Below are 24,439 nucleotides of genomic sequence, written 5' to 3'. Positions count from 1 at the left end.
TATCTTAGTACTTTTAAAAATTGTTTTATAAGCCCAGTTGGGTTTTCAGATCATAGTATTGTCATATGCACAGTAACGTTACGCTCTGTCAAGCCAAGAAGTGCTTACTGGCACTTTAACACAAATTTATTAAGTGATGCACATTTTAGAGAAACATTTACATTTTTTTGGGGAAAACTTTAAGAAGGAAAAAACAGATTTTCAGTCTTTGGAAAAATGGTGGGAGTTTGGTAAAGTACAAATCAAACAACTATGTCAACAGTACACTCACAATGTCACAAAAGATATAATCAATTCTATAAAAGCTTTAGAAGATGAAATTCTGAAATTTCAAGAAGTGGCAGAGTCAAGTGGAAATCAAATACATATTGAATCCCTTTTTTTAAAGAAATCTGTTTTGTCCGATATACAAAAAGTGAAGGCACAGGGGGCGCTTGTTCGGTCACGTTTTAGAGATATAGACCAGATGGATGTACCGTCCAAATTTTTCTTTAGCCTAGAAAAAAAGAACGGTCAGAAACGTTTTATACATTCTTTATTTTCTGAGACCAATGCCGAGCTCAAGAGAGCTATAAGCCTAGGAGAACTGCACGAAGTGCTCCAGAGCATGGAGAACGGAAAGGCTCCTGGGATCGATGGAATCCCAGTGGAGTTCTATAAAGCCTTTTGGCCTGAGATAGGGGAGGATCTGCTGGCGGTTCTCAGTGGCAGTCTAGTCGGAGGACTTCTGCCGCTGAGCTGCAGAAGAGCGGTCCTTACTCTTCTGCCGAAAAAAGGTGATGTGAGAGACATAAAAAACTGGCGACCTGTATCCTTGTTGTGCTATGACTATAAATTGCTCTCAAAAGTTTTAGCTACTAGACTGGGAAACGTTTTGGAGGAGGTAATCCACTCTGGTCAGTCCTATTGTGTACCAGGAAGATCAATTTTTGATAATATCCATTTAATGAGAGATGTATTTGATGTTTCAAAAATAGTGGGTGTAGATATGGGTTTGATTTCCTTAGATCAGGAAAAAGCGTTCGATCGTGTAGAACACGATTATCTGTGGAAAACTTTGCAAGCATTTGGTTTTAGTTCTGATTTTATAGGTTATATTAAAATTCTTTACAATGACATTGAGAGTCTGCTGAAAGTTAACGGTGGCTTCTGCGCTCCTTTTAGAGTGTGTCGTGGAGTAAGACAGGGGTGTTCTCTGTCAGGAATACTGTACACGTTGGCAATAAAACCGCTTTTAAATAAATTGAGAAGAGTTTTAGAAGGGGTATCTTTACAAGCCTGTAACAGCACTTTATGTTTATCAGCATACGCTGATGATGTTGTCATTATACTTAACAAACAAAATGATGTGGATTTATTAGTAAAAACATTGAGAGATTTTGGAACCATTTCTTCAGCAAGAATTAATTGGGGAAAAGGTGAAGCAGTGTTAATAGGAAAATGGGAAAGAGGGGTACCAACACTCCCAAATGGGTTAAGTTGGAAAAAAGATGGCTTGAGATATTTAGGAGTTATTTTAGGAGATGAAACGATTGTTCAAAAAAACTGGGAGGGAATAATTTAAAAAATGAAAGGTCGTCTGTTGAAATGGAAATGGATTGTAAAAAGTTTATCATACAGAGGACGTACTTTGATTATTAATAATTTGGTGGCCTCTTCCCTATGGCATCGACTGGCTTGTATTGATCCACCTGCAGGGTTACTTGCAAAAATTCAGTCTCTTTTGGTAGATTTCTTTTGGGAAAAAAATGCATTGGATACCTCATAATGTTTTATATGTACCAAAAGAAGAAGGAGGACAAGGACTTGTACACTTGCAGAGTAGGACTGCAGCTTTTCAGCTACAATTTGTGCAGCGATTTCTCACTGGTCCAGAGGACTTAAGCTGGAGACCTGTGGCCAGTACGATTCTAAAGACTGCTGAAGGACTGTGTTTGGACAAGTCGTTGTTCTTGTTAAATCCCAGTAAACTCAACACATCCAGAATGCCGGAGTTCTACAAGAATCTTTTTAAAGTGTGGGATGTTTTTAATGTTAAAAGAATTGAGTCTACTTCCTCCTTGTTTTGGCTGTTGAAAGAACCTCTGATTTATGGGTCACGTTTGGACATTTTAGGAGCATGTGGGACAATGTCTGCTAATTTTATCAAATCTAAGATCACAACACTTGGGTGTTTAATCAATGTGGTTGGCTCAGGTTTTGAAAAAGTTGAAGATTTAGCTGTTTTGTTGGGAGTTAGGTCCATGCGAATTGTTGCACAAGTATTACATAAACTACAATCTGCTTTTACAACGGAAGAAGCAAAAATGCTTCAAGGTTACTGTAAAGGAGAGTTTATCCCTGATAAGAGAGACACATTTCCGAATTTGCTTCTTTCACCAAAGTTAGGTGAATGTACAGGAGTGTTTTTAGAATCTGAAAAGCTAGACATGGAGTTGCATGAAAGTAATGGGAAAAAATTGTATAAAGCTTGTGTAAAGGCTTTTAACAAAAAAGGACTACATGAAAGAGTTGACACGCCATGGCGTACTGTGTTTCAGATGAATGACGGAGTCAGGCCAGAGTGGAGAGCGTTGTACAAGCCACCGTTAGCTAAAAGAGATGGAGATCTACAATGGAGGATTTTGCATGGCATTATTGCTGTAAATGCTTTTATTTCTGTTTTAAATCCAGATGTTGGCAAAGAATGTCCCTTTTGTTTCCAGAGAGAGACTGTTTTCCACACATTTTTGTATTGTTCAAGGCTTAAGCCTTTATTCGATGGTTTGCAGAATCTTTTTAATGTTTTTGATGAGAGTTTTTCTGTGCAGACTTTTATTTTGGGCTTTAAATATGTTCAAAAGCGAAGGAATGAGTGCCAGTTGTTGAATTTTATTTTGGGTAAAGCCAAAATGGCCATCTATATTAGCAGAAGAGATAAAATTGAAAAACAAATTGAGTATAATGTTGAAAGGGTGTTCACAGCTATGATCAAATCAAGGCTTGTAATTGATTTTCGTTTTTACAAAGCTATGGATTCCTTAAATGTGTTTGAAGGAATATGGTGTCACAGAGGAGCGTTGTGTTCTATCATTGAAAATGAACTGCATTTTGCACTTTTTTTATAAAAAAAAAAAAAGTAATACCTTACATTTGTTTTATGTGAAGAATCATTTTTGATAAATAAAGATGATTGAAAAATCAAAAAATCTCTCTCTCTCTCTCTCGCAAACACATTGACAGCGGACCAGTCTGTGTATTGAATGGTTAGTATCATAAACAGCGCTGCACAGATCCATCCAACATGCTGTCAATGTGGAGACCCACCTTAAAAAAGGTTAGCAAGCATGTAAGAAGCCTAGCTAATAAGGAGAGCTATGTTAACCTTATCAAACCCCGCCGTCGCACTCGCCACAGTTTTTTTAACACTGCGGTAAATCAGACACGTCGGTAGAAAAACATCTTGTCTCCAATTTTTGTTCAACGGGTCTGGTAGTGTCACATTTCAGTTTGGCCAGGTAACAATTATTTTCTTTGACTGGCAAAAAATACCAACTACTAAGGTTATTTACTTGTTATGGATTGTCTCCGCAAGTCTGCCGGAAGTTAAGTTTGGGCCAGATTAATGCACATGCGCAGTACCGTTTGTTTATGTTGTCACTGCTGAAAGCGTCTATACAGGTAACTGACTGATATACTGTATGTTGTTGTGAATTATATAAAGTTACATAACCATTTTTAGCCCATTAGACACTCAGTACTGTGTAATCAAATGGATCCTTAATGAACTATCTGCTGTAATATTGTCAGTTGGTCATACAGCGACAGAACAGTGTCCTACATAACATTTAATAAAGACAAACACAATCTAACCCTTTTCTAAAATTCCAAGGGCCATTTAAAAGAAAGAGACAATATTTTTGTTCACAAAAAAAAATATTTATTTACAAAATAAGCTATAAATAGAAGCTTATTTTGTAGTTATAAAATGGCAGGATGTCATTTTTGGGGGTTCAAAAGATGGGTGTTTATAAAAGTTTAGAGATAGAGATTTTAATTTTCTTAAGTAGCTAAAGCAGACACACACCTAATGAGATACAAAGAACTAAAGACAGAGTATGATAAAACACTCATACACTGTATACAGGGTATACACATCATAAACTGTGATTAACACATTTCTAATATCCATTGTAATGTTGCTCCAGAAACCATGTGGTAGGCTATGTTTAAATGCAAGGACTAAACTGGGTCTTACCAGAAGAAGCCATGTCATGCCAGGTAAAGACAGACAAGATTAAAATTAAAATTAAATGAATTTTAAAAGTGAGTGAGACAGAGCAGAAAAGACTCGGGCAGCTTTTAAAATGGCATATTATACACTCACGAGAATACTTTATTACTTTAACGAAGTAAATATACATTAATGAGCACATATATTTTTTAAAGAACTAAGTGTTTTTAGCTAAGAATAAACTAGAAAAGTTACACAGTGTAGCTTTAAAGATATGAACGCACAATGCAATGTTTCGAACATTAGACAGCCTGTGTTACAAGTGATAACTGTTTTGAGTTTTGTGTCTAGAGTTTTGAAAAATGACATCAAGCTTCTGAAAATAGTAACAAAGTGATTGTAAAAAAAAACTGTAAATTATAGACCCATCTTTTGAATTGATATCGAATCTTAGCTTATCATTTATAAATAATAAATATTGCATCATTACAATACAATCAACAACAAAAACTTTAGCAGATTATTTAAAATACCTCAATTCGTTTCGCTTCTAGAAGGTCTGATGATGCTATAGGTCTGTAATGAAATAGGACTAGGCTCATATAACGTTACTAATGTAGTCTCCCCCTACTGGACGCATCAGGAACATGGCGGGCATAAAACTGCCGCCTCCAGGTCTGAAGCCTCCCCCTACTCCCCAGAATGCACTGCAACATGCTATATAATTGTCCCCATTGTTGAGAATCACATGCTGATTCTTGATGTCTCTGTGTCCAAATATGTTTTTTTTTCTTTTGTTTTGACTAGAACAGCTTTTAAGAAATATTTTGGATAATATTTAAATTGCTGAAAATATTACATCGTGTAATCAAAAGGTTGAACTCTATAAATGAGTTTTGTGACAAATGGTGATTATGTCAAAGCATAACAAACATCACCTCATAAGCTTTCCATGTTGTTCATCTGGCTGTTATAACTCCGGTAGCAGTCAAAGAAAAACTAATATGAACAGTTTAAGGGTCAAGAGTCAAATTAAAGCAAAGACTGACCACTTAAAAAATGTGACTTGCTGCGTCCCAATTCGCTTACTTATACTACGCCCTAAAAGTGTACTCTTTTTGTGAGGAAAAAGTACATACTTTTGAGTGTGTAGGAAAAGAGTAGGCAAGCTTTGGGACATACTATCACGTCATCTTTAACGGACAGCTCTGTCGCGTGCTGCGTTGCATCCTGTCACCGTAAACTGCCCTGTCAATCATCTTGTCACAGTTAAAATCCTCCATTCTATCTAATTATATTTCCTACCGTTTCGGAGAGCACGTTCATCTGCCAGTTGTGGGTCTTTCATGCTCTCCTCGTGTTTTCAATTTGAATATAATGATGCATGTAATGTAAAACGTAATGGCTAAACGTGTCTTTACAAAAGTTCACAATGCTGCTGCAAATGCAATATAATGTGGACAACATTGAATAAATTAATTTTTGTCAGGTTAGATACTGATAATTAATTACTCAAAGCTCTTTATCTAAACCTCTCTACACAACCGAGGGGACTCGTGCGTCCTCCGAATCGACTACGTGCTGTAGTTTTTTAACACTTTTTACTCGTGTTTGTAGTTCTAACCGAATCCTCGTCCAACGCGCAATGGTTTGTGGGCAATATCAGCCGTTAGAGTGCGCATCGATCTACACTTCGGATTCCGACCGGAAAAAGTAGACCATCCGGGTATCTTTAAAACACTCATTTCAACATACGATTTGGGACGTACTAATTCTATTTTCGAATACTATTTAGGACGGATAGTATGCGAATTGGGACGCAGCAACTTCCTCCTTCAGTGATTCAGCTTGTTAACATCAGGTGTCTTCAATAATGCTCAATCATCACTCAATTCTTCACTTAGTTATCTCATTAACTTTAACACTCTTGAGTCTGGATCCAAATAAAATCCCAGGAAAGTTAATTTAACATTGGAGTTTTTGCTGTAGGTGGAATAAAAATATGGCAGCACTTTTACTTTCTGACCCCTGGACTTTCCACCTCTGAAATTGAGTAAAACTGTGAAATAAGAATGAAATAGATTTTTAAAAGGCTTACTGTTAGTATTTTGACCTGTGTCGTGAGACTCTGCGCTTTTTCATCCTGTAGATATAAGATGTGTTGAAAGATGATATTGCAACTGCTTGACATCCCATAATGACTTGAATGAGAAGATCAATCATACTGGACACATACCACATTTATGATGGAGGTCACATACAGGTCCACATAAATATAGAGAGGGGAGTAATAGTATATCATGGGCCACATTCTGGTATTCTCAGAGTCGTTCTTGTCCAAGCCGAGATATTTAAAAAGATCACTTTTAGCTGTATATTGTTCGTAAGGACTGCAGTCATAAGCATCAGACGTCCACTCTGCGAACATGAGACAACACAGCACAATATATTCTTCAAGTACACAGTAAAATAAAATTTCATGATCTTCTACATTTCATAGTTTTGCCAGACATACACAGAAATACGAAAACACACACAAAGACAAACCCATACTATAGGGGGTCATCCAAATGTTCTTTTTTAAAAACATTTTTATAGATGAGGTAATTCTAGATCAGGGGTCTACAAATAACAGTCCTGGAGGTCCACAGCTCTGCAGAGTTTAGCTCCAACTCTGATAAACTCTCTTGTCTGTAGCTTAAGGCGATATCGATATACACTGTGCGATGTCTGTGCGATTTCAGCAAGGTACCTACTCACACTCAACGAGTAAATCGCATGCGATGCAAAGCCAAAGTTTAGGATTTATGTGCTCACACTGTACGGTCCGATCGTCGAGCTGCGACTTCACTGCTCACACTATACGTGTATGTATCCAGAGATATCGCCAAAACAAGCATCTGCTGTCAGTATCAAGATGATTTAGCATTTTCAATTTATGCATTTAATTATTATTAGTATTATTGTATTATCATTATTAGGGGAGGCCTATAGGCTAATTTTATTATTAAATTGATCCGCTATTATAATTAATTTGCCACGCAATATTTTCACAGCACATAACCAACGTGCTGTGAGGATAATAAAATATTACATAATCTTACTGCTCATTAAAAATCGTCTAAAACATTTAGGTCGATTACAATGAATTATATACATATAAAATAACTATTAACAGTCTATAATATGTCCGAACATTGCCATTATTAATCATCAATGAAAATTAAAAACAGGTTTATTTCAAAAACATTGTCTGACAAATTAATAAAAGAGGCGTTACATCGCAGGTGGCTTGGAAGACGGTGGGTAATATTATCCATTTTTCAACACAAACTGGAGGTAAGCAACAGACAGTAATTTGTAGCTAGTTTGAGCTACAGAACTTAAAGATCTCCCTCTTTTCGTTTTTATTTTAATTTTATTTTTGCTGCAGATGAAATGGTTAAACTTCTGTTTTCGCGCAGGTGCAGTGAGGGAAAAAACACTGAGTTTAGGGCAATCGGTTCGTAGCGTTGCTTCAACTGTGCGATATAGTCACGAGGAGCGACCAAAATTTCTGACATGCCAGAAATTCATCCGACCATCCGATTGTCGACCGTGAGAGGTTAATCGCCTCTCGTTTCTCCCTGTACACTGCACGAACACTGCACGACAAAGCTGAAAATCGGTCCGACACGAAAAAGAGTCGCACGAGTCAGAATTCGGCTCAAAATCGGACGGAAATCACACAGTGTATGCCCGCCTTTACTATTCCTGATTCTGAAGACACTGATTAGCTGGTTCAGGTGTGTTTGATTAGAGTTCCAGGTAGATAGCAACAACAATTGAAACAAAATTAAATCAATGTTAATGTGTACATTTATGACTCAATATCACTTTTGCTCCCCCAATTAATGTGATTATTATTATTTTTTTTAAGATTTAATCCAAAAATCAATGGCAATGGGCCGTGAATCCAGGATCGCTGTCGTGAAACACTTAAATGTTTTCCTTATCTAAGAGAACCGTTTAAGAGATTATATGCAACACCCTTAAGTTATTCTCTCAGGTAAGGGGAAATCGCTCCTTAAGTATCATTCTTAAGGGAAAAACTTAAGGTGCTTTATGCAACCGGGCAATGGTGTTTGACCCTCGGTCATTGGGGGATCATACCCAACTGTGTATTCACAGGGAAGAGATCAAACAGGTTACTTCTTATAGGTATCTGGGTATCCACCTGGATAACCTTTTGAGTTGGGGTGATCATGTTGATTATTTATGTTCCCGTTTACAGCAAAGGCTGTATTTTTTACGCAGACTGAGGGTGTTTGGTGTCAGTCAGAATATCATGTTTTTGTTTTATCAGGATGTCGGCGTGGTTTGGCAGTCTCTCCACACAGTCCAAATCAAAGTTGCAGCGCCTGGTACAGACTGCTATGAAGGTGATGGGGAGGACTGAAAAGCTCTCCCTTCAGTCCATCTATGAGCAGGCTGTACTCAGACAGGTGCGGAGAGTACTGTCGGACCCGTCCCACATCCTTCATACGGAGTACGAGCTCTTGCCTTCTGGCAGAAGGTTTAGAATTCCAAAAACCAAATTGAACCGTTTCAAATACTCTTTCATACCCAACTCCATCAAAATCTTAAATCAAAATTTTTAGATCTGTATGGGGAGGAATGAGAAGTGTGCAATAACTTGGTGTTCTGCTTGTTGTTTTAGTATTGTATGTTATTTTAATTTATTTATTCATTTTTATTTTATTTTCTATTAGATGTGTCATGAGTATGTATGTAGCCTACATGTACGTTTTTAGCTGGTATTTGTTTTACTATGTGTATTTATTGTTTCTAATGGCAGCTACTACTCTGCACCACACACTTTTGAGTCCATGACAAATTTCCCCTAGGGGACAATAAAGTATATTCTATTCTATTCTATTCTATTCTATTCTATTCTATTCTATTGTTTGCTTTAGGTGGACTCTTGACCCTTATATTATTAACTTAAGATTTTATTTGTTATAACTGCCAGATGAGCAAAGAACAAAAGTGATCTAATGGTGTTGTTTATATTATGACAATCATCATTTGAATTTTATGTTTGTGATTTGTGCTGTTGGTTACAGTATAACTATGATTCTGCATAAATATACAGAATATTAGATATAATATAAAGGATTTCTTAAAAGTAGTAAAAGAAATCATTCTTTTAGGCACACACAGACCTCAAGATTCAGTCAATGCATCTTAACAATGGTGACGAACAGAATATTCAATTAGGAAAAGTAAATTACATAGAAAATTCAGATTATAATTTATTCATACCGCAATGCATGAGGAGAGCCATTAATGAGTTGTGATTGGTGGCAGCCACTGCAACATGCATTGTTATTGTCACCATTGTTGAGACCCACAGGCTGATTATTGATGTATGTGTTTCTGAATACATTCTATTGAAAGTGTTTTGATCAGAACAATTTTTATTAAATATTTTATGTTATAAGGACAACACTGAATATCACATGCTGTAACATCACAAAGCAGTTGCTATCAAGTTGAATCAAATCATCTAATTAAGTTTCATTATTCAGATCACAACATGATTATGCCATAACATAACCAACACTCTTCTTTGTTCAATTTGACTGTTATAAATCAATAACAGCACACCAACTAAAGCAACTAAAGCAAACACTGATCTCCATAACGGTGACTTACAATTTGTGATTTTCCCTTCAGAGATTCTGCTTGTTAACATCAGGTGTCTTCAATAATGCTCAATCATCACTAAATTAATCACTGCATCATGTCTTCCATCTGAAAGCAGGTGAAGGCGATTTACTACTAATCAAGGAACAGGCTTTAGTGAAGAGATGCGCATAACAATGTAATGCAATATATCGCCCAGCCCTACTCCAAAGTGTTAAAACATAAAGGGGTCATTGAAGCCAATAGTTTAAAGGACCATTTCTTTGTTAAAGCCTTACTTTCCAGTCAGACTAAAGTTTAGCTATCCTTGAGAGAAAAAAGGCATTATCTTGATGTTGAGACAGACGACTCTCCTGTTTATAGTTAGAGCCTGGCCAAATCCAACCATGGAAAAGCAGTGTTGGTGTGTGTGTGTTAGTCTTCTTGGTTAAGGGTTAAGGAACCACTGGCATTATTGGAGATTGACTGAGTTGTTCTGGACATACTGACGCCCAGCAACCCAAATCTTTGACCTGGAAGGTCATGACGAGCCTCTGCGTGTCAGAGGCATAATCGATGTAGATATGCTTCTGTCTATCTGTATATGTGTGGAAAATTACTGTGTTTATCTATTTCTTAGCCAATAAGAATCATTCAACGTGTAAGCAATGACGTATCTCAGACCTTGAAAATGGTATAACTGCTGTGATCTTTGTAACTGTATGGGGGGCGGCCTATGAACTCCTGTGTGAGTCTTGAAGCTGACTTCTGCTGATGAAACTGCAAACTATATTCAGTAAAGCTTTTCTTTAATTTTTTTTATAATTCTTACTCCGGGTCTTCATTCTTCATATCTGGTTCTGGGTCTTTGACGATATACCCCTTACACATCCCTAAATGAATAACTTAAATATGTAATTAGTAACTATAATATTGCTTAGGTGTTATTTTTAACACCCTGTTGGTGGTTACCCGAGCGGTGTTAATTCAACACTGGGGAATTTTTTTTTGAAAACCTCAAAATAATTTAAATAAAAAAGCACAATACAATGACATCCTAACTCCATAAAGACAACAAAAGCAACAAAAGTATAATTGGTAACACTTTATGTGAAGGGGTGTGCATAAGACTGACATGACAGTGTCATAAACATGACATAACACCTGTCATGAACATGAAGGAGCCTTTATGAATGTTTATGACTGTTGTCATTAAGTGTCATTCAGTAAATTATGACACTTTTAATGCAAAGTTGACATTGTTTAAAAATGTCTTTGTTATGACTACTTGACATTAACAAAGACAAAAATGTCTTGATTACGACAACTTGACATTAACAAAGACAGAAATGTCTTTGTTATGACAACTTGACAAAGAAATCATAACTAGTCCAACGTGTTCCACTTTACTTGAGGTAAGGGGACATATTAATGACACTGTTGTTAAAGAATTTGACAGTTTAATAACCCTTAATGACATCTTTATAACTAGTACAATGTGTTCCACTTTACTTGAGGACAAGTAAAATATTCATATCACAGTTATAACACAGTAAATTCCCCGGTGTTAAATTTAACACCGCTCTGTGTTTATATGGGAACCACTAGCAGGGTGTTAAAAGTAACACTGATACAGTGTTAGAGTTAATGAGATAATTAAGTGATTAATTTAGTGATGATTGAGCATTATTGAAGACACCTGATGATAACAAGCAGAATCACCGAAGGAGAAAATCACAAATTGTAAGCCACCGTTATGGCGATCAGTGTTTGCTTTAGTTGGCCATTATACTTCCACTTTAAACTTTGTTTGTCTGCTGTTATTGATTTATAACAGTCAAATGAACAAAGAAAACCGTGAACTGATATTGTTGGTTATGTTTTGACATAATCATGCTATGATCTGAAAAATGAAACTTTTCAGATGAATTGGCTTAACTTGTTAGTAACAGTTTAGTGATTGTGCCGCATATCAGTATTTTTCTTATTACCTAAAATATTTAATAAAAACTATTCTGATCAAATCACTTTAATCTTTATTTAGTAACACAGACATCAATAATCAGCCTGTGTATCTCAACCGTGGTGACATTAATAATCCTTCTTGCCACCAATCACAACTCATTAATGTCTCTCATCATGCATTGTGGTATGAATAAATTATGATCTGAATTGTCTATGTAATTTACTTTTCCTAATTGAATATTCTGCTCATCACCATCATTGAGAAGCATTGACTGAATCTTGAGGTTTGTGTGTGCCTATAAGAATTAAAAAAAAAAAAAAAAAAAAACTTGTAGAAATCCATTATATTATATCTAACATTCTGGATATTTATGCAGAAATCCAGTTATGCTGTGACCTACAAAATTAACCACAAACATATATTTCAAATGATGAACGTCATAATATGACCAACACCATCATATAAATTGTTTCTTTGCTCATCTGGCAGGTATAACTCAGATGCAACAGTCAATTAAAATATAAAGTTAATAATGAAAGGATCAAGAGCCCAACTAAAGCAAACACTCACCTCCATAACGGTGACCTGAAAGTTAGGTTTTCTCCTTGTAATTCTGCTTTAGGTGTCTTCAATAATGCTCATCAATCATCACTCAATTAATCACTTAATTATCTCATTAACTCTAACACTGCCTCAGTGTTACTTTTAACACCTTGCTGGTGGTTCCCATATGAACACAGAGCAGTGTTAATTTAACACCGGGGAATTTACTGTGAATGGTGTCATGACAACCACAGATAAAACCAACCATAACATATGACAGGGTAATGTAATGTGAACATAAAGCTAAATAACTTCTTTAAGTTTGATAATTAGATCTGTAATGACATATTTGTGACAGGTTGACAGGTTATGATTTCTTGGTTAATGTCAAGTTGTCATAACAAAGAAATTTAAACAATGTCAACTTTGCATTTAAAGTGTCATAATTTACCAAATGACACTTAATGACAACAGTCATAAATATTCATAAAGACTCCTTCATGTTCATGACAGGTGTTATGTCATGTTTATGACACTGTCATGTCAGTCTTATGCACACCCCTTCAAATAAAGTGTTACCGGATAATTCTTAGCACAGGACACAAGCCATGTGGAGCAACAATGAGCAACAAACCACCAGGACATTAACTCATGCCGAGTTCAGACTGCATGATTTTCAAAGTAGTCGGGTCGCTGTTCTTTTCACACTGCATGACTATCTTGGCCAGAATTCAGTCACTGCTGTGTTCACACTGGACGATTGATCGGTGACAGAAGGTTTCACACTGCATGACTTTACAATAGGAAAAATCGCCGACAGACTAGCACGCTGCGCGCAAACTACGTTTTACAACAAACACACGTGAGATGTGAAAACGAAACAACGCGACACCACACGTGCAAGACCGGAGTTCTCACGTGAGACTTTTTTTCGACCCGGTTGTGGCTACGTTAAAGCTGGTGAAACGTCAAACAGACACGAGTGTTCCTGCCAAATTTCTACTCATTTTTCTTCCATTTATTGTGTCCAAATAGACCGAGAAGGAGCTTTTTTTCTGAAACAATGCCTGTTATGTTGATATGTGATCTATAACTCCTCCCCGAACTCCCTGCTGCTCTGTATCTTGCTCTCTCACTGGCTGCCGGTGATCGCCGACGTAGTTTTCAGTCAAAACACTTTTCACACAGCAGGATTTTGAATCACCGACAGGTCCAGATATTTAGGATGCCAAATATCTCACGGGCGCCGGCGACTCGTCGGTGATTCTCTCATTTCGCGTCTTTGCTCATTCACACTGCGTGATTGTCACTCGCATGAACGAGCGCCGATTTGCCTGTTATTTCGGGCATTTGTCGGCGATTTCTCAAAACCTGTCGGCGAGCCAAAATCGTGGCTAAAATCATGCAGTCTGAACTCGGCATCAATAATAACAAATAGCCATACAAGCATACAAAGTGACAACACACAACCTTCTGTTGGTACATGTATAGGCATGCAGGAATAAACAATAAACATATGTAAAACACAGACAACATTTTAATCTCGATAAAATATTAGAGACACAGATACAGGTTGATAAAACGGCATCATGCACCTGAGTTATAAAACAGCATTATAGAAGAACATAACAGACTGATAATAAAATACAATAATCCATACATACCATAATCATCCTGCGTCACTCCTGGCAACAAGCAAAGGACATGAAGCATATTAACAGCAGATTAAATAATAACAGCATTAATAGTTAAATAAAAAAGCACAATACAAGGACATCCTAACTCCATAAAGACAACAACAGCAACAAAAGAATAATTCTCAGCACAGGACACAAAACCGGGATATTAGCAATAACCCTGTCGCGAACGGCCATGTAATCACCGGCAAAACCCAGAATATGCTCATATCCCGGATTTTAAAAACCGGGATTTTATACCTGGGGTACCTAGCCTGGATGCCAGCAACATTTTTTGGTCGGTAAGTTCGGTCTGGACTCGATCCATTGAGGAGAAATTATGATCAGTCAAAAAATGATCGGGCCAATCAAATTGCCAGGGCGGGCTTTATACGATGATGGACAGATGATCTGCAGGGACGTAATCATCACGTTATCAAAGATCGCTTAACTGGTTTAACTGGAGAATTGAGATGTACAGATTCCGCTGTCGCGTCTGTTGTAAACTAAATCGACAGCGCATTCATTTTAATAGACAAACAGAAAACTGCAATCAAGGCATTTGTCGATCGGAAAGATATTTTTGCCGTCCTTCCTACATGATTCGGGAAAAGTGGAACTTATCAGCTGGCTCTGACGGTCGTTAAGAAGATGGGACGTAATGAAAAGACCTGTGGTCGTTGTGGTTTCTCCTTTGGTCGCACTCATGGAGAAGTAAGTAAAAGAAGTAAAAATCGTTATTTAACTTCTAAAATAAGTAAGTTCTGTAGTTGACAACTGTGATATTGTGAAGTAGTTGACTTACTGCGTTGCTCTGATTGGTTGTAGGTATACCGACTATCCAATTGAGTGCAGAGTTTTTTTTTCCTGGTTCGGTTAAGACACGCCTCATAATCAAAGCCCTATGGAGCAGTTTCAGACTCACATTTTGACAAAAATATGAGCATGACAAAGTCAGGCTATAGGGTACCCCTTTTCTAACCCTAATTTTTGGTCATATAAACGCGTATCGGCATATCTCCATAGTGATTTGTGTTCTGCGCATGTTCTATTCGCAAGGAATCTTGGTCTTTTGAATAGAGAAAATCCTCGGTGCATACAAAAATCCGTGTGCAGTATACCGGAAGTAAACATGGCGAGACGCAGCACAGCATAGTTTTGGAGCGAGCTCAGTAACGTTACCAGCATCAAAGCACAAACAAAGGCGATCGCTATCTGCTCCAAACTATTCATTATCTGTGTGCTGCTGTTGTTGTTGTCTTTGGATACAGGAAGAAGAATCGGAAATGATGCATATTACGTCTTAAGGTTGTCAGTACGTCTAGACGCTAGCTGCGCGTCACCGTTTACATCGGGATGTTGCAATTCCATGTATACAGGAGAAACTCTATCTGCTCACGCATGTAAACGGGTTATTCCTAATGTTTCAGAAACCCAAGTAGTGACCTTAACCCGACAATAACCCTAAAATTGGGTGCATGTAAACGTAGTCAATGAGCAACAAACCATCAGAACATTACCTTAGTAAAACCAATCAGCATTTCCACACAAATAGCCATACAAGCATACAGTGACAACACACAACCTTCTAGGCATGCAGGAATAAACAATAAACATATGTAAAACACAGACAACATTTTAATCTCGATAAAATATTAGAGACACAGATACAGGTTGATAAAACGGCATCATGCACCTGAGTTATAAAACAGCATTATAGAAGAACATAACAGACTGATAATAAAATACAATAATCCATACATACCATAATCATCCTGCGTCACTCCTGGCAACAAGCAAAGGACATGGAACATATTAGCAGCAGATTAAATAATAACAGCATTAATAGTTAAACAAGCAATGAACTACAGAATTGATCACATGTTTGATTTTCTAGAAGCCAAGCTTTAAAGGGTTAGTTCACCCAAAAATGAAAGACCTCCGTTTATCTTTACACAGTTTAAGGCCATGTCCACACGGACACGGGTATTTTTATAACCGGAGTTCCCTTTCGTAGTCACTTCGAGTTACGTCAGAAGTGACGGAGATTGGGGGTTTCGTATAGAAAGCCAATCCTCTTCGAGTATTTAAAAACGAGCCAATGGCATGCAATGCCTTGGGGCTGCGGAAATTTGCATAGCGTACTCCGCCCTACTCCGTGAGTATAAAAGGAGGAAGTGAACGCAACCGCAGTATGTCTTCGCTGAGGAGCCAAGAGAACCTCTTCAGTCCTGAAAGCCATTCTCACTGTTCAAGACTCTTCGAGACGAGCGTCCTCTTCAGTGTTGGTGTGACGGCGGTACCCAGCGAGATTCTGCATCGCCTGCGATCTGAGCAGTGGTCTGCCAGACTTTGCGCTTCTCCCTGGTCGCCTCAGCGCTGAAAGAGTGAATTTCCTCCTCTCTTTAAGTGAAAGAGCTGCACGCGGCACGTCTTTTTAAAGACGACTCGCCCGTGTTCTTCTGGGTGCGGTCGTTTCATGTCATTTTCTGATGGTCGCGATCGCTGCTCTGTGTGTGCCTGGGCTTCAGCATGCAGTATCAGCGTTCGCGGATGACTCATGTTCCTTCTAAAGGGGAACATGAGCATCTCTACACTGTGATCGAGACTCAATGATCTGATAGTGAGAGTCCCCGTGTCCGTTACTCGTTCTGCTTCTAAAAATAGAAGCTCTTCGACTCGCGGATAGGGTGATATGACGGTGAATGTGTGACACTCCCCCCGACGTTAGTTAAAGCCTCGGGTCACACCCACCTCTCCAGTGTTAGAGCCAGTGAGCGCTGTATCGCTTCAGACGTGCCTCTCTGAGGTACCGTCTGTTTCGTTCAGCGCTCCAGAGAATGATGCGATGACGATCGCAGCATCACAAGGCGGGCTTGACTCCTCGGGAAGTGAGGATGCTGCCGCGTTGCCTCCCTCGGGAGCGTCGGCGTCGCCGTGTCTGATCCCGCGATGATGGCCATGCTATCTCGGGCCTCCGTGAGCATCGGATGGGGGTGGAACTCCGCCCTATCCCGATCTCTCGCGGATGGATAATTGGTTTTTGGGTAACGCTGCCGCCTCACGGCCAACCCCAACTGACACGCACTTAAAAAACAAACAAAAAAAAAACGAGAGCGTGCTTCAGTTCCCCGCCCTTCCTCCCCTCGGCGATGCGGCTGTCTGTGGGTACGCTGGGGCTCCCCGGTGGAACGCTCTGTTGCGATGCAGCTGCGTCCGCAGGGCGCGTCCACCCGCGGTTGCTCTCAGATGCCCCTCCAAAGCCTATGGGTTCTCGTCGTCTATGGCGGCGCGATTAGAAGTAGAGCGGCGGGACAGGCAGCCTCCGCCCTGCATATGATGAGCACCTACAAAGCTAGCTGCTCAGGAATGTGCACGAGGAGAGGACGGACCAAGCGAGCTGCGAGCCTGCCGCCTACCTTGCCCTTAAACGGGTCACGGAAGCGGTCGCTCGCTCCCTTGGTCAGGTGATGCCCACCGCTGTGGTCCGGGAGCATCATCCAAATGTTCAGCGGTGCGGTCAAGGACTTTGCCCAGCACTTCTCGACTACCTAGGAGCAGACGAAGGCGGTTTCTCTGCCCCGACGGCCAGCTGCTGCCTCCAACCAGCCGTCGGCTGAGACGCCTCCGCCCGCTCGCCGCCGAGGACGCCCCCCTGCGGCTCCCTTCCCACCCACGCGGCCCCAGCAGCAGCCTTCAGCCGGTTCACGTCGCGGAGGAGGCCACAGGTAAGCGTCCCCCCCCCTCAGGCCGTGTGCCCCGCTAAACGGCAGGCGAAGCGATGTTCCTGAGGCGGGCCGCTCAGTGATTGTGTCATGGTTTTTCTCAGGAGGCGGTAGCAGGGCCCCTCCTTTCCCCGGTGGAGGGTCTGTGGAGAGGAAAAGCTGACACTGTCATTGAGCACACAGACTGGAATGAGCGCGCACGACGTCCAGTGCGTCGCCCCGTTCATTCCTCTCTGTCTCTGAGGGTGCGGATGGGAGCGTGTGCCGTCCCCCGACTACATCACTCCTCTCCCCCTCTATCGCCAGACCCCCGGCAGAACAGACCCCCGTGGAACGCTCTGCCTTCCCTGGTCTCTTCTGTCGGGGAACGGGGATCGACTGTGCATCCGCACAGGGTAACTCCTGTGCGCATGCCGGTCTCCCTGTCCCGCTGCCCCTCCGGGGGGACGTCTGTGGTTCGCATGACTCCGCTGGTTCAGTTCCTGGGAGCCCGGCTAGAGCTCCCCGACCTGTCCCGCTGCGTCATCAGAACGATCAGATTCGGCTACGCGACTCAGTTCGCGAGGTCTCCTCCCCGCTTTAGGGGAGTTCGCTCCACGGTGGTTGGTGGCTATGCCCCGGTCACGAGAGCGGAGATTGCACCCTGCTGGCGAAGGGTGTCTACTCAGGGAACGAGGGTTACATCCGTAACCGAGACGTTTCCCCCCCCTACGTTTAAAAAAAAAACCTCCATCCACATGAAAGTGCAAAAACAAGACATCAAGCACTGTCAAGAGCATGCAACGCCAGCAGGCGGCGATATAAACCTAACCGTAAAGCCACATTAGCCAATCAGAAGCCGTCAGCGGTGCAAAAACTCCGATTTCACTGTCTACACTGTCCACGCTGTCTTTCCGTGTGGACGAACGGCCGAACCATGTAAAAAAAGTCACGGTTATAAAAATACCCATGTCCGTGTGGACTTGGCCTAAGACAGTGGTTCCCAAACCTGTCCTGGAGGACCACCAACACTGTTGTCTCCCTAATCAAACACACCTGATTCAACTCATCTGTTTATCATCACATGGGTTAATGAGTCATATCAGGTGTTTTTGATTAGGAAGACAACAGTGTTGGTGGCCCTCAGTTTGGGAACCACTGGTTTAAGATATTTTAGATTTAGTCCGAGAGTTTTCTGTTCCTCCATTGAAAATGTGTGTACTGTATACTATCCTTGTCCAGAAAGGAAATAAAGACATCATTAAAATATATTTAGCTAACTAATCCACTGATGTCACATGGACCACTTTGATGCTTTTTTATTTCCAACTGTCTTTTCAGCTGATTTCGTTGCAGTTCTTGTGTTTCTCTTTACTTCTGTGATTCTGCTCATTACCATCAGGTTTCTTCAATACTCAAACAACCATCTGAAGGGGGTGGATTGGAATCCACTGCTGCTTCAATGTATATGTAATGATAATCAAAGTTTTAATCATTATTTTTCCTTCTAAATATTAAATGAGTTGAATGACTTTTCTAGGCTTGTGAGCTTTTACTTTGTTATATTATATTTTACTTAAGTTACCAGTATGATTACTGAAATGTTCGTTTCATGTATTTTCTAATGTCTATATTTGATATCTGAATGCAGTAACAGTGTTTGCTCATTAGCCCAGCTTTCAGAAATGAAATAGGGATTTGTTTTGTGTTTGAGAAAGGTCTCCAAAGTAGGGCTGGGCGATATATCGCACAATATTGTTATGCGCATCTTATCAGTAAAGCCGGTTCCTTGATTAGTAGTAAATCGCCTTCACCTGCTTTCAGATGGAAGATATGATGCAGATATGAGTGTTAAATTAACATTCAAGACTGTTAAAGTTAATGAGATGATTAAGTGATTAATTTAGTGATGATTGAGCATTATTGAAGACACCTGATGTTAACAAGCAGAATCTCTGAAGGAGAAAATCACAAATTTTAAGTCACTGTTATGGTGATCAGTGTTTGCTTTAGTTGGACTCTTGACCCTTACGTCCATTTCACACATACTCCGTATGCAGAGCATATATGGTCCATATTTCCGTACCCATGTTAACAGATTAAAGCTTTCACACTGCATGCGGATGTAGTCAGTCGATCCATTCCAGTTGCGGTGCGTATACAGCAGTTACAGAAATCGTTTCCGCACCGAGTCTATTTCTGCCACATTGCAAATGCAGAAATAAAGTGACAGCGCATGGTTCTTGGTCAAAATTAACACAGATTGACCTGGAAATGTAGTAGTTTCACCATTAATCTCACCATAAATGCATTTAATTAAATACTACTTTTCATCTTTTTAATTTAAGACCGGGGTTTTAAGGAAGGAAAACTACAATTTACCTCAAGAAGGACATAATGAACGACACTCTCTCATTTGTGGAGGTAGAAAAACAATTTCTTTGTGACATGCAAGATTTATTGTATTAAAATTTAAATGCAAAAGAAAAGGCATGAGAGTCAGCTTTTTAGTCAATTTTAAGTTTTTATTTAAAATGTTTTCGGTTTTAATATAAATACATGGTTAAAGGGTTAGTTCACCCCAAAATGAAAATTCTGTCAGTATTTACTCACCCTCATGTTGTTCCAACCCCGTAAGACCTTCGTTCATCTTCGGAACACAAATTAAGATATTTAAGATATTAAGATCGCTCCTGCATACAGTCCATAGGCTTCTTGAGGGACTGGCTCTTGCTGTCCTTGAAAAGTCATTAAAGACATCGTTAAAATAGTCCAAGTGACTACAGGGGCTCAATCTTAAGTTTATCAAACGACGAGAACACTTTTGTGCGCAAAAAAAACCCCAACAAAAATAACGACTTTATTTCAACTATTCGTTTATTTCTCCCTCTGCGCGAGTCAGGTTACTAGTTTAATAGCGTAAGCTTCTGTTATTGTATGTCACACGCATCACACACACATGACCAGCGTCAGCCAATAGTGAGCCTACGTGTGACGTAGCTCTACGCAATCACACTACGTTAACTGACTTACAGGCTCATGGAGAAGGAAATGAATAGTTGAAATAAAGTCGTTATTTTTGTTGTTTTTTTGCGCACAAAAGTGTTCTCGTCGTTTGATAAACTTAAGATTGAGCCCCTGTAGTCACTTGGACTATTTTAACGATGTCTTTAATGACTTTTCGAGGACAGCAAGAGCCAGTCCCTCAAGAAGCCTATGGACTGTATGCAGGAGCGATCTTAATATCTTAAATATCTTAATTTGTGTTCCGAGGGTGAACGAAGGTCTTACGGGGTTGGAACAACATGAGGGTGAGTAAATACTGACAGAATTTTCATTTTGGGGTGAACTAACCCTTTAAATATTTGACCACTTGCTTGAGCAACTTAATATATAGAAGGAATGCATGGAATTACAGTCCTACGTTGTTTAAATTGTGTTTAATCGTGCATACGTCCATTCAAGTTTGCAAAAGTGTACAAAGAGAATCACAATGCTGACAAAACTTTTATTTTAATAAAAGTTGCTGCATAACTTCTGAATTTGAAATAAAAATATTTCCAGACTATCAATCTGTCAATCCTTTCCGTGTCCGGGCCGGGTGAGCTTTCCCGTGTTGTGTCAAATTAACCCTTCCGTCAATTCCTTTAAGTTTCAGCTTTGCAACCATACTCCCCCCGGAACCCAAAGAAGAATGTGTTTGTGGTACAGCCGTGGATCAGCAACGAACTGCAAACGCATCAGATGTGAAAGCACTTTAGCGTGTGCTGCTCCTGGACCAGATACGCACCACACCACTCACCGCATACGCACTGCAAACGGAGTATGTGTGAAACGGGTGCTAGACTTTCATTTTACATTTTGTTTGTCTGCTATTGTTGATTTATAACAGTCTAATTAACAAAGAAAACTGTGATCTGATAGTGTTGGTTATGTAGTGGCATAATCATGCTGTGATCTGAAAAATGAATCTTATTGAGATGATTTGGCTTAACTTGTTAACAACTGCTTTCTGATTCTGCAGCATATGATTATCAGTATTTTTCTTATAATCCACAATATTTTATAAACATTGTTCATTGTTCTGATCAAAACACTTTCAAATGAATTTATTTAGAAACACAGACACAGAAACACAGCTCTTTGTAGTAAATGCCGCTCCATCTGAAAGCAGGTGAAGGTGATTTACTACTAATCAAGGATACTCAATTTAATACTCAATTTTACTACTAATCAAGGACACTCAATAATCAAAGATACAGTAATTCAATCAATTTACTGATGAGATGCGCATAGCAATATGATGTGATATATCGTCCAGCCCTAATGTATAGGTATCCAGGAATAAACAATAAAGACAGACAACATTATGTTAATCTCGATAAAATATTAGAGACACAGATACAGGTTGATAAAACGGCATCATGCACCTGAGTTATAAAACAGTATTATAGAAGAACATACCAGACGGTTAACAAAATACAATAATCCATACATACCATAATCATCCTGCGTCACTCCTGGCAACAAGCAAAGGACATGAAGCATATTAGCAGCAGATTAAATAATAACAGCATTAATAGTTAAACAAGCAATGAACTACAGAAATGATCACATGTTTGGTTGGAAATACATTTTTATCATTCTTATCAGCCTGACTTCATCACACTCATATTCTTGTGGTAATATGAGTCTGCAAAAAGCAGCCTCATATTACCTGCAAAAAGCAGCTGTGTTATGGTTGTCTGTTGTCTACTGCCCAATCCTGTTTCAGAAACCTTTTTGTTTCCTGCTCAGCAGGATTATTTTATGATGTAGCCCTCGACTGCGGATAGCTCTACGTGTTTACGATCAAAGACACTGCTTATATTGCTGAAGAAACTCCTTTGGTGGGAAACCTTATGACTGACTAAACATCCAAGTAGAGGACAACAACTTTATAACTCTGCTCATCTACAGATAAGACTGGTTTCCTTGATGTCACAAACTGATGCTCTCAACCAGTATAGTGGAATGTGTTAGATGTTTCACCACACACACCTGTGCCAAGTAACTGGGACGGGTATATTTGACTTTTAAGTTATTCAGAATTGTTTATATTATAAACAGATATGAATGAACAATATCTAAAAATCAACATATCTAGATCAGTGTTTCCCAGCCCTGTTCCCAAAGGCACTTGGTGTGACATAACAAAATTCTTAAGTCTTACAACTCAAACATACATGTTTCAACTCATCAGCTCATTAAAAGGGACTCCAAGACCAGAAATTCGTAGTGCCGTTAGTGTGCCTCCAAGAGCAGGGATGGGAAAATCTGATTAGATTAACAAGTCTCGTAAAAATGTTGTTAATTGTTTTCATTTACTGTCATGAACTAATGTTACCAAATTGATCCTTATTGTTAAGTCTTATCATCAAAAAAATATTTACTTACCCAACGAGAACAGAAAGAATATAAGCCAGTGTGGGTGCATGTTCAATAGCGAAAATAATCCCAAGTGTCTGAGATACTTCTGCTGTAGGATGAGGTTTCACTCTTGAACAGATGTCAGTCATCTGGTCATATTTATACACTGTGAGTCAGCCACACATTCTCACTCTCAACCAGTGGTGGAGTCAGGATATTTAGATTTTTGCCTTTTGCCCCTCAGGTCACAAGACTTTTATTTTAATAGTTTTTTTTTTTCCCTGTTTTTTTTTTTTCATTTCTCCAGATGTTCCAATATTCATTTTTTCTCCAGATTTTTTTTTTTAAATTATGAAATATGCAAATACAGGCACCATCAATAACATAAATGTAAAAGCAGAAGAAAGTATTATTAATCATTTTGTTACACCACAGAAGTTCTTATGATTATAAGTTCTTATCATTTTATCACTTGACTATCATATAGACGGTTTCACAAGATTCTCTTTCAATTTCTAAAGGTTTCAAAAGGTTTCAATTTCTCTCTAAACATCCCACTTACTGTTTTACGAGTTCACACTTACATATAATTGAGGAATAAGATTTAATGCGTATTTGGCGTGCTGTCCGGAGGGAGGGCTCCAAGCTCGAATCCAGCCCGAACCCAGAGTACTCCCCCCCATGTAAGTGATTTTTTAGAAAGAGGAGTGTGGAGAACTAGGAGTGTGGAGTGTAGCGGTCCCTTGGATTTACTGATCAAGACGCAGAGAGTTTCAAACGGGTGTCGATTTATTTATACCTCTCAACGTGCACCATGCACCATGAACACCGTGAAAACTACAGAATAAACAGAAGAAGTACAAAATGCTTCAATGTAGTTTCACAAATAATTGCACATAAATAATGTTCACATATTAATCATGTTTACACACAATGCAAATCATTTTTAACTAACAACCAATAATACTATTAAATGTTTTTGAGCCTTTATGACAAAATATCACATGCTTTTACATGAAATACAATATAGTTGCTCACAAAGATGATATTGCTTGTATATTGACGACATGTGCAATTAACCATAAACAAATGAAGTAGTAAGATTTCTTTTCCTTAAAATCCCTTCTAATGACAATAAACTAGACACACTTTCATACCTCATTCCGCTATCCAAGGACGCTATTCAAATAGTTTCCACCATCAGCTATCGTGCTCTCTTGACACTCTCACAGTTCGTAGGTCTTAGAAATAACACGTACAA

At 39.2% G+C, this 24,439-nt stretch overlaps 1 protein-coding gene across 1 annotated transcript; it reads right to left on the bottom strand.

Moving 5' to 3' along the window:
- Positions 1 to 712: 712 nt before the first annotated feature.
- On the bottom strand, positions 713 to 23,294 carry LOC148982104 (uncharacterized). The gene is made up of 7 exons (XM_089128056.1): positions 23,206 to 23,294; positions 22,269 to 22,289; positions 15,831 to 15,851; positions 14,054 to 14,074; positions 6,450 to 6,631; positions 6,312 to 6,356; positions 713 to 763 (listed from the first exon to the last, which is right to left on the bottom strand). The coding sequence occupies exons 1-7, from the start codon at positions 23,243 to 23,245 to the stop codon at positions 713 to 715; spliced, it is 381 nt and encodes a 126-aa protein (XP_088984182.1). The 5' UTR covers positions 23,246 to 23,294.
- Between the last annotated feature and the right edge of the window lie 1,145 nt (positions 23,295 to 24,439).

The sequence above is a fragment of the Pimephales promelas genome, chromosome 3 (genome assembly GCF_988280905.1).
Source record: "Pimephales promelas chromosome 3, fPimPro1.hap1.1, whole genome shotgun sequence".
Classification (NCBI taxonomy): domain Eukaryota; kingdom Metazoa; phylum Chordata; class Actinopteri; order Cypriniformes; family Leuciscidae; genus Pimephales; species Pimephales promelas.
The sequence above is the reverse complement of the archived record's forward strand: the minus strand, read 5'-3'. Positions and strand labels throughout refer to the sequence as shown.

Bases quoted from the DNA above. Each gene is read 5' to 3' on its own strand.
- LOC148982104 (XM_089128056.1), bottom strand. From the start codon at position 23,245: ATGCACCCACACTGGCTTATATTCTTTCTGTTCTCGTTGG. The intron at 22,290-23,205 runs GTAAGTAAATAT...GCTTGTTGCCAG, and splicing joins ATTCTTTCTGTTCTCGTTGG to GAGTGACGCAGGATGATTAT. The intron at 15,852-22,268 runs GTATGTATGGAT...GCTTGTTGCCAG, and splicing joins AGTGACGCAGGATGATTATG to GAGTGACGCAGGATGATTAT.